Here is an 11,370-nt window from a genome sequence, read left to right on the forward strand (position 1 = left end):
TGCGCTGGCGCGAATTTTTTGTTTCCTCATTTTGCTTTGGTTTTGCTATGTATTTTGGTATTGTCTTCCTTTGGTTATGCCGACTTCCATGCTCTGCCACTTAAGTCTTACGTGGCCTTGACCGGCGATAGTTTTTATTCTGCTTGAATAGTGAAATCAATCAATCAATCAATCAATCAATCAATCAATCAATCAATCAATCAATCAATCAATCAATCAATCAATCAATCAATCAATCAATCAATCAATCAATCAACCAATCAATCAATCAATCAATCAATCAATCAATCAATCAATCAATCAATCAATCAATCAATCAATCGATCGATCAATCAATCAATCAATCAATCAATCAATCAATCAATCAATCAACTTCATTCACACCAGAAACGCGGCGAATAGATCGTGAGCTCCGATACTACCGATTGAAAGCCAACATTGAACACACGACGACGCAGGTATACCCTAATGAGAGCCCCAGAGAGCGGACGCACGCTAGGCGCAAGCGTTGAATGCGTAAACTATCGTCATTGAAATGTCCGAGCAAGGTGCACGGGGATGCAGTGGGAGAAGGGAAATGCGCGGCCTGCCTCACCGATGGTGGTGAATACGGTGCCGCAGTAGAACATGGCTCCCCAGAAGGTCCACAGCGGACGCTCAGCGTCTGTGGTGACGCCGGCCTGGCAGAGCGCGCGCATCTGCGCCTCGTACTCCTGGAGGCGCCGCTGAGCCAGCCGCCTCCAGAGGGGCTCGTCCGCCGCGCCGCAGCCCCTTCGCAGCTCTTCTACCAGCAGCCGGCGTACCTAGAACAAAGCCGCGGCTGGCTTCACTGCATGCTCTCGCGCACTACTTGCTCTACCCGATTATTTTCCTCCTAAGGATCCCGGGATCCTTATCTGTGGATGCCTGTAAGGGAACAGCAAGTAATTCTCCCAAGGACAGTATGCTTTGCCGTTAAAGACAATCACCAGAGGGGAACTATGCTTACATTTTTTTTTCAGTAGAACATATCCCCCAAAAGGGCCTCTAGCCTCATCCATTCCATTTCAGTAGAACCGCCGCAAAGTAGAACCGCGGCAAAGTAATGCGCATGCCTACGTTGGTGTTTCTTATAAGCTTGACGCATTTTGAAACCACGTTTATGTGCTACTCGGCCCGATCCCATGTGAAGCGCCTGTTTTTAAACACATTTACCTAGGTTTTCTCGTGTTGCCCTTTGCAGGCCTATAACCATCCTTTAACCGGGGCCTCTACTAGAATTTCGAGGGCATGCTTTAGGTACCAGACGTCGTAAAAGAATGCATATTTTTGAGCCGCTTACTGGCGGTCTCGGCCATCGGTGTGACATACCTGGCGGAGGCTTGCCTTGGCGCGAGTCTCGTAGGGGCCCTCAAGAAAGCGGAAGGCAAGGGCGCCCATGGCCGCGTACACCGCCAACAGCAGTAGGAGCAGCACGTGCGTGAACCAGCGTTGGGAGACGGTGTGTAGGCGCTGGGCCACACGAACGCCCCACGACCGGCGGTTCGACAGCGTCACCACGTGCATGGGGCTCAGCAGCGGCGGGGCTGTACCGTGGGTCGGCCGGACACCGTCGGCCATGCCGGCTCACGTGGCACCCGCCGCTCTGCCTCGTGAGCCCTGAGTGGCGGGCAGCAAGTGGGAGCTTCAGCTGTTGACCTTGAATCGAACGTTTCGGCGCATGCTTACTTTTAATGCGGCGATCATTACTTAAGCGGTTCTCAGGTATTCAGTTTTTGCGCCTGCGCTTCCGCCCATAATGGTAGGGCTGGATTTGAACAGGCAAAATTGCGGGGTATGCTAGAACTATCTAAGGATGTGGAGGCGAAAACTTAGTTGAACTGTCTGTTCATCTGCTGTTGAACTTTCTGTGGAACTTTTATGTTGCTCTCGTCGGGAAGCTGCCGCAGTCTCATACATAGACGCTTTCTCCCAACGGGGTTACGACGAGAAGCATTTCGAGCTGCTGCAGCATCTTCCGCTGTGGCATACTTTCTCGGTATTTCCCGCCTGGGACAAAGGCCTGGTTCGTCGACACCCATAGCGATGTGGAATTAAGCTTGAAACAACGCGGCCACGTATACAGGGGGCGTCCAGAACGTGCGATCCGCCGCCATTTTTCAGAAACCTCCTCCCTCGGCTGCGGTTTCTCCTTAGACGTAGTAGAGGAGACAGAATAGGGCTCTTCTATGGCACATGCTTCCTTAAGGAATGTGCGGGAAAGATTGCCCTCCATAAAAAGAGTGGGAAGTTCACTGTCAGGAAGGGCGCCAGACAAAGAGACCATCTCACAGAAATTATTTACAGCATGTCCAAAGAGGGCAGGGCCCAAGGGGAGGGGGCAAGGAGGGTATATAGGACGGCTTGAACGGAAGGAATCATCGATACGAGTAACTGGAGAATATTCGATCCCCTTGAGAGAATGCTTAAGGAACTGTACCCGTAAAGTTCAGTCGTAAGGCTCAGTGTTTCGTCGTTGTGGGCAATTCGCCACACTGTTAGATGTTTGAGAGGCCGGCCACTGGCATTCCATCTTGTCTGAGTAATACTTTTCATTGCTGTCAGGTTAGCTCGTAAGGCACCTTGACACGGACAGGGTACATTTGTACAGCCAACAACAGGCTGGGCTACTGCCCACTGTGCTCTTACCGTGGCAGGTGCACAATTTTCCGAACGCAGTTACCTGCGAACTCCGGTTCACCGGGGACATTATACGTACTTTAATCCAAATTAACGTTTCACAAACGGGCCGAAAGCCTTATCTTTAGTCTACGTAATGAAATGCATGAAGATGTGGACAAGATATTATCTTGAACAAGTTGTCACATCCAATCCAAATTAAGAGAGGGAAATCAAGCCTAAAATTAGCATGGGCTGGTGTGCATGCGCCAACCACTGCGAAGTTTTGAGCATCGGGCTACCTCTGTCACTAAAAAGGAAGGTACACAACGAAACACTATCGCGGTCATGACTTATGGGTCAGAAACTTGGCGACTTACTAAGCGCCTCAAAAGAAAACTTTGATCGGTCTAACTATCCATAAAAAGGAGAATGATAGGGCTAACGCTTACAAGCAGGCAAATGACGTCCTGCATGAGTTAGGTAGCTAACTTGGGTGAAAGACATTCGAGCTCAAACTACGTGTAAGAAAGAAGTGGACTTGGGCTGCGCATGTAATGCGGAAAGTGACAACGTGCGGAGCACCACCAGGGTAGCAGAGTGGCTACCGAGAGACGAGACTAGTTGCACAAAAAGACATAACTCAATGGCGGGATGAGAAAATTCTGCACAAATTATGGATTCGAACATCGCAGGATACGAGTTATTGGAAGTCAATGGGGAAGTCCTTGGCCCTGCATCGAACGTAAGGCTACTGGTGGTGATGATGAATGGCGGATGCTTCACCGTCGGCACGGAATGCTTGACAACTGCCTAGCCCACATCGCGAACTTCAAAGCCGGTTGCTTGCAATACAGGCTTGGCTGTAGAATCATTGTATTTTTAAAGCAAAAGTTTTCTCAGTGGGACCGATAGCTTTTTGCGAAAAAAACCAATGAATTTCCCCATAGACAGGTCGGTGGACCGAGAAGCTCTGATAAGGACACGCGGAAGGATAAGGAAGCTCTGATAAGGTCTCTGGACACGCAGTGCGTGCATGAAACCGGGCTCCCAATTTGTCAAGGCGGTCACTTGAAAATCGCGGTTCTAGATAAGACAATTCACGGATCGATCATGAAGACGGAGTACAATAGTACATTTGTATCTCATAAATTACGTATCGGTAAACATTTAGGTCGTTCGTAGATGCGTTTACTTAGTGCGCGAAAAATCGTCGCATGGGGTCGTTCTTCGTTTGCCATTTGGGTCTTTGTTGAAGGTTTGGCGATCGATTGGACGCACGTTCAACAAAGTTTGGACGCACTTTTAGCGAAGGTTTTGACGCACTTTTGGCGAAGGTTTTGACGCACTTTTGGCGCAGTTTGGATGTGACAAAGCTTTCGCGGTTCTTCTCTCACCTTTCTTTAGGGAGGAATGGTAAGTGTTTTGCCTAAAACTTGCGGTAGGTTGTTAGCCAAGAACGAGCACACCAAAACTGAAACGAAATTCATGCGAGAAATAGTTCATTCGATTTAAGCTTTACCGTTCGAAAAAAAGCTTTTAGCGCATTATTTTTCAATTTGCTATCGTAAAAACAAATCCAACGCGTATTCTCAATTAAAAACGTAGCCTAGCTTAAGTGCTTGTGTTTCAGTTCAAATATGATTGATGCTTTTTCCACTAAATTTTGTGGACCTGTGTGAGTCATTGGAGCAGTTGTAGTAGTGTATAACGGTTTTGCGTATATTTATATTGTCTTTAAGCATTTGCTCAACTGTTTTTGGGAGGGAGGTTGAAATGATTGGCGCGTGGGCAGACAAAATATTTTCCCTTTTTAAAGAGCGAAAGAAATACTATCGTCTTCAAAACCAAGATATCAAAATCTCAATACAATGCGTCCTTTCTGAGAGTAGGGCAGATCGAGCAACGTACACTTCATCCTCGCCGACAGCCGCCGAAGCGTGTGCGAACGAGACGTGTTGAAATGTTGAGCAAAGAATGAGACCCTTATAGCGCCAAACGCTGAATGTGATCAGCTTTGCAGCTTGAAGTGAAGGGAAAGACAGTGGCGAGTGCGATAGGAAGCGCAGGCGCACATCGATGCCTCGATGCAGTTTACCCCGCGCTCGCGTGCCCCGGCTTATTTCGCCGCCGGTGGTACATTTACCTTCGTTGGGAGTACAGTGAACAAATAAATGAAAAATAAATAAAAATTTAAAATTCCGCCCCGACCATCAACGTTACCGTGCTCACCGACTGACAACCTGCCGACGGTTTGCAACGGGGGACATCACCGGCCTTGCAGCTACCATCCTCCAACAACGACCAGAACCACCGCAGACCCGCATTGTATGGACCCCAGCCCATACACGCTACCAGTCACCGATCAGGCCACGAAAGAGCAGGAAGTCAACTGCAGAGACAACTGCAGACTAATGTACCCACACCCAACAAGACTACGCGCCGTCCATCCTACTCCCAATGATCCTCTATGTGCTCATTGCCAAGCCCCAGGTACACTCTACCATATTGCCTGGGAATGCCAACTAAAGCCAGATCTGCCCCCCATCCCCAACGTCTCACGCGAGCAGTGGGACAGTACGCTGGCCAGCTCCTGCCCTGAAACACAGCTTTGCCAGCGGACAGGGCGAGCGCACCGGGCCGTACCAGTGGAGTCTTGGACTGAAGACCGCGACCACAAATATGCTCACTTCAACTCTTATTAAAGTTTCTCTCTCTCTCCCTAACAGGGAATGAAGTCGCGAATGCCACTGCCCGCGAACTTACCCACCGGGAATCCCCAGAAGGGAAGAAGAAGAACCACTTAGCGGATCTCCGGTCCTGCACCCCTTCTCACAAAACTACTACGATATCCTCCATCACTATCGAGCGACCCGCAGGGCGCTACCGTCCCCACATCCATCACTAGGCGTGGTCGATGCACACATTTGGTGACGACTCCAGAGAAATACTTACTACCGCCACATCTTCCTCCATTGAATTTCTCCTATTGCATAGCTCCCTTCCACCCCCCCCCCCCCCGCCTCCTTCTTGCTGCCCCTACTGCCCCAGTACCTCAAATACAACTCATTTAGTTTGGATGTGATGTTCCGACCGCCCACCCCCTTGAGCAGTGGGACAGCTCTTGCTCCGCCGCGGCCAGCTCGCGCATCAGGAGTTTCTGGTGACGCGCACCCAGGCCGCCGCAGCACTGTGTGGACTGCCGGACTAGGATATCCACCTACCACCAACGGTCTCGCTGAGTGCAATAATAAAAACGTTTTCCAATTCAATCCCATCCTGAGGACACCTAAGCACTTCTTATGACTTGTGAATGCGGACGCATTAGTGCTCACTTGGATGTCGGAGAGGGCTCTTTCGAGTAGGTATGTCGCCGCCGCATCCGCGGGGATGACCGGGAACCTCTGACGGCCGCTGTCATCGTCGCTGGCCAATCCCACTTAGTGGATCCTCCTCCTCCTCATCATCAGCCTGCTCAGGTCCACTGCAGGACAAAGGCCTCTCCCATTGACCTCCAACCGCTCCTGTCCTGGGCTGCTTGAGTCCACAGTTTACCCCCGAATTCCCTGATTTCATCCCTCCATCGGGTTAATGACCTCCCCCTACTTCTAGACCCATCTCTCGGTATCCACTCTGTTACCATAATTATCCACCGGTTGTCGATTCGTCTCACTACATAGCCAGGCCAAGTCTATTTAATTTTCTTTATTAGAACTATGATATCTTCCACTCTAGTTTGTTCTCTGAAACACGTAGCTCGTTTCCTGTCCCTGAGTGTTACGCCTAACATTGTTCGTTCCATGGCCCATTGAGCCGACTTAAGTTTGATTTCTAGCTGTTTATTAAGGCGCCAAGTTTCAGCGCCGTATGTGATAACCGGCAGTATGCACTGGTTGTAGATTTTTCTTTTGAGTGACAGAGGTAGCTTACTTTTCATTATGTGGGAGTGCTTGCCGAGTTCTCCCCAACTCATGCCTACTCTGCGCCGGATTTCTTCTCTCGTGGTTGGGGTCAGCACTAAACATCAGTCCAAGGTAGTTGTATTCTTTTACTTCTAGCGTTCCGTTTCCTAAGCTGAAGAGGACGTTTTTGGCATGCTTATTTCTCATTACTTTAGATTCTCACATTTCCACCAAGTGGATATGTGAGAGTTTGGTTGCTTTTGTATACGGCGCAGGCCAATGGCTTTCACTAAATTGGCGCAAAGCTTATGACGACAGCTGCCATTGTTATTGACCAATCAACCTGAGTTGGTATGCGGCCTTCACGTGTGGTAGTTAATGCAGAGCCTAACGACGTACGAAAAAAACGTCAAAGTCACTGTACATCTAGCTGGGTGTGCCTATTATCGACGATTTTCAAGTTGAAGACCGCAACGCATTCATTCCGTCCACCATATGTCAGCTAGAACCATTGTCGCATAGTGGTGTCGGGAATTCCGAAGGCAATGGGTTCCGTTCCTACCCAATCCCAAATTTTCTTGTGAATTTAATTAATCATAATCATAAAATTACCATTAATAGCCCATTCGTGTCCCCTGCAAGTCGAAGGCTCTCACCAGAGATTTCCAACCACTCGTGTCGCGGGCTCTCCGAGTCCGTTTTATGCCCCCCAAATTTTCTTTCTCATCCCAGGTACAACAGACAATAACAAGGCGTCAAATGACATAGCACGCCAACCTGATCCGCTCCACATGGGAGACAAGGACGCGAATAGATCTAGAACAATACAGGGAGCGACAAAGGCTCCTTTCATCGCTAGAAATAACGGGACCGATGAGTTGGGAGACCGCTACTCAGTACGGGTCCCCACATCGAGAAGAAGGTGGTCCAGCTGGCCGAAGGGGCCGCTGGATCGCTGGATCCACTGGAGGGTGCCACTGGATCCTGGCGGCCACCCGAGGAGGAGGAGCAGGAGGAGACATCCCCCCTTCGAAGTGGATCCAGAATAAAGTTATTCTCTATCTCCCTCTCATCCCTCCATCGGGTCTTTGGTCTTCCCCCGACCCCGTTCCTTGACAGCAACTGCGATAAGTTAAACAAATGGTCCAGCGGTTGTCTCTTATTCGCATTATATGGCCTGCACAATCCTACTCCTTACGCTTAAGCTCAGCTAGAATGTCTTCGACCCGATTTTGTGTCCTAGTCCTTAACACAATTTTGCTATGCGTAAGCGTTACCCCTATCATTATTTCAATCGCTCGTTGGCCGACCTAAGCTTTCTTTCAAGGTACCTGGTAAGGTCTAAAGTTGATGACGATAGCTTGCCTTTTCTGTCGCAAGACCATCAAAGGGCAAATAGCGCCAAATATAATTTAATTAGACGCTAAGGAAGAGTGGAGTGGAAGAAAACCTCGGGTAAAAAGTTTAAATATAAACTTAATACTTTAATAGATCTAAAGTTTACGCCCTACATGTCATCACCGGGACACACATTGGCTGTGCGCGAGTGCTCCCACTCACAGAAGCCGCCCACTGCTCATGATTACAGAAAACTCCCAGAAAGCAGCCCAGCCCGCACAAATTCGGCGCCGAGTTTCCCTCTCTTCCCCAGAATTACCATCAATCAACTCACCCAAGATACCCACGGTCACCTACTTTTCCGAACACCACGTTATACCTACCCGGAAGGAGCACCCTTGATCGTTTATTCAGCATTACTTTTGATTTCTTGTGTTTACATTTATTCCTGCAGCTGAGCTTTCCAAGTACAGTTGCCGAAGAATTTTCTACAAGTCCTGTATGGACCGACTCAATAAGAGGATGCCATCCATAAATCTCAGATAACTCAAGTTTTCCCAATGCAATTGTAACCATGAACTTCCCAAATTGTGTTTATAGCCTACTGCTTCTGCAGGTAGGCGGTAAATAATTTCTTAAAGGCTGTGTCTCTTGTTTGACATCTTCCCTGATAGGAAACTGCTTAGTTTTCATATGAAGAAGTACCGTACCCGCTCATCCTTCCCGGATGTCCTCAAACATCGTACTCTGTACTCCTGTACTCTGTGATCTTCCATTGATCTCACCACAGCGATGGTGACTGGTGAGCCGAATGCGTCTTTAAAGCGAACGCTTTCTTAGTGGAATTGATGGCGTCCTGTCAAAAAACTAACGCATTTCCCCATAGACCGGTTGGTCGACCGAAAAGCTCTGATGAGATCTTAGACCCACGGCATGTGCGTTAAACCGGGCTTCCACTCCGTCAAAAAGGTTACTTGAAAATCGCGAAAACGGAAAGGTTGTAGATAAGGCCATCCACGCATCGATAATAAGAAGGAGTACATTATAAACCTTTTTAACTTCTTCATCGTGAGAGCTGCCATATTATCAGTGGGCTGTGCTAGCGGCTCCATGATTGGCGCGGTTGTAACTCCGCATGCGCAACACAGCCTAGAACATGTCCTTATTTTATTACAGATTAACGGATGAAAAGGTTTATACTTTTATTTCAAAAACCACGTATCGGTATACATTTAGATAGTTCGTGGATGCGTTTACTTAGAGGGCGAAAATCGTCCCATAGGTTCTTTCTTCGTTTGATTTGATTGATTGATTGTATGTTTAACGCGCCGACGCAACGCAGGCGATGAGGCGCGCCGTAGTGGAGGGCTCCGGATTAATTTTGACCACCTGGGGATCTTTAACGTGCGCCGAAATCTCGTACACACGGGCGTTTTAGCTTCTCGCCTCCATCAGAAAAGCGACCCCCGCGGCCGGGAATCGAACCCGCGACCTCGTGCTCAGCAGCGCAACGCCTTAGCCACTGAGCCACCGCGGCGGGTTCTTTCTTCGTTTGCTGTTTGCGTCGTTGAAGGTTGGGCGATCGATTGGACGCACTTTCAACGAAGGTTGGACGCACTTTTAGCAAAGGTTTTGACGCACTTCTGACATACTTTTGATGTGGGAAAGCTTTCGCGCTTCTCAACTTTCTTTGGGAATTGATGGTGAAGTTTTATAAAATATATAAATGCCACATACGGATATTTGTGGTGTTCTGCATATTTTTGATTACCGATTTGATGACATGAATCGGGAAAACAACGGCAACACCACGCGTCTTAGCGTGTCTTGGTGTTGTAAACGGAGGAAGGAAATGAACCATTCATCGTCACTAATTCGCCACTCCTCCTCATGTTAATGAGGCACGGAGGCACAACATTGGGCTTCCGCTATTCAAACTGCATCGTGCGACAGGAGTTTGTCGCAGACTTCAGTGCGTCAAGCTCGCTCGATTTCTAGCTCTCTGATTGCTACAGCTACTCCAAAATGCAACGTAGAAGGTGACGTTTTAAGCTCAGATGGATCGTGCATTGGTCGTACCTCGATTGCTTACAGCCAGAGGGGCTTCATAAAGCTGGCACGCTATGACCTGGCGGGGGTTATGGTTCAATAACTTCTTGAACTTTGTGTGAGTGTGGATTCCTATACGCACAAGCAATATTTTATATGTGCACGTGCATATTCGCCCAGTGTCCACGCGCTCTGACTTAGGCCTTGCTAGGAAGGGAGTCATCTTTGAGGTGAGGGTCAAAACTATATATATGTGGTCTCACTCGTTTCATTGGTGAGGTCTGCACGTCAGTGGTTCACCCTATTGCATAATTAAGTATTTAATTTGTGAACGCAAGCGTTTCTCATCAGAGCAGGATGTGGCAGCCCCGGTATAGTATTCTGCCGCAATATTCACATATTTGGTGAGGCCCTCGTCACGCAGTGGCCATAAGTAGCCTCTAGATTGAATGAATGAGTTAAAGATAGAAAAACGCAACTTAAATGTACTGTTTTTTGCACCGGTGGCCATTTTAGGGGCGGTATTACTACTCCAGACGCCGGCTCCGGAAGGTGGCTTTTCTGCTCCGGAAGGCGGCTGTTTAATGCGTTCGCCGTAAATATATGACCATAATTTGGCCCCATCGCCTGCGAGAGTAGTTCGCCAGGCCTAAAGAAAGGTCGAGCGACTTACGTTGTCCATCGGAAGCGTCGCAACACAGCCTGCAGAAGCAGGACGGCGCCGTCGCGGCGCGTGGCCGTGGAGCCCGAGCCGCTCCGCAGCCGCGGTGCTCGCACGCGTGACCGCGGCCGACCCTCGGAGGCAGCACTCGGCAGAGCCGCCGATCGCAATATTTAGCGGCACGCGGCCAGACGAGCGGCTGCGCGCAACATGGTCCTGGCCGGCGCCACCTCCCGATTGGCGGGCCCGCATACACCCGCGCTTCGTCGACACGCTCACCGCCCCTCCGGCTGCCAAGAATCGCAAGAGCCAGCCAGCGATGTTGTTTCTGCAAACGCGCTGGGAGGGCTGCAGGTGACAGAAATAATGGAACCGTCGCCCACTCATTGCTCACATATGTATACGGTGTAACAAAATATACACATCGCGAATGACACTCAGCTCATGCAATTACAGCCCCTTGTGGCATGTTGAACAAGTGTGTAGGAGTTCTACAAAGGACGATTTTTCATTTTCTCAATAAAAATATAGCCAGTGTTTACTCATTACAGCAGAGCTGTTATAGGCAACTCCCCACCCCCGTTTTTTTTTTTCTGCGTGAGTAGGATGAAAAAAGCCGCTTCTGTCTTCCCTATCTCGGCACACACTCTCCCTTCGGCCACCTTCTCGCCTTCAGCGCTTCATATTTTGATATAAGATATCCTATATTGTCCCTGTAAAAATGTCATCCGAGCAAGGCATTTGTGTTTAGAAATGAAACCGACTTTAAGAGATCGGTGCAAG

The 11,370-nt window shown here is 49.0% G+C and overlaps 1 protein-coding gene across 1 annotated transcript in view; it reads right to left on the minus strand.

Annotated features, from left to right (window-relative positions):
- Positions 1-10,768, minus strand: part of LOC144156217 (TWiK family of potassium channels protein 7-like) — an 83,823-nt gene extending 73,055 nt beyond the window's left edge. Inside the window, exons 1-3 of the mRNA XM_077688100.1 lie at positions 10,600-10,768; positions 1,351-1,638; positions 596-803 (exon numbers count right to left, since the gene is read on the minus strand). Of these exons, the coding sequence (XP_077544226.1) occupies positions 596-803; positions 1,351-1,599 (457 nt within the window). The 5' untranslated portion in view covers positions 1,600-1,638; positions 10,600-10,768. The remainder of the gene's footprint in view (positions 1-595; positions 804-1,350; positions 1,639-10,599) is intronic.
- Between the last annotated feature and the right edge of the window lie 602 nt (positions 10,769-11,370).

The sequence above is a fragment of the Haemaphysalis longicornis genome, unplaced genomic scaffold (assembly GCF_048455015.1).
Source record: "Haemaphysalis longicornis isolate Haplotype H1 unplaced genomic scaffold, Haemaphysalis longicornis Haplotype H1 scaffold_1, whole genome shotgun sequence".
Taxonomy (NCBI): Eukaryota; Metazoa; Arthropoda; class Arachnida; order Ixodida; family Ixodidae; genus Haemaphysalis; species Haemaphysalis longicornis.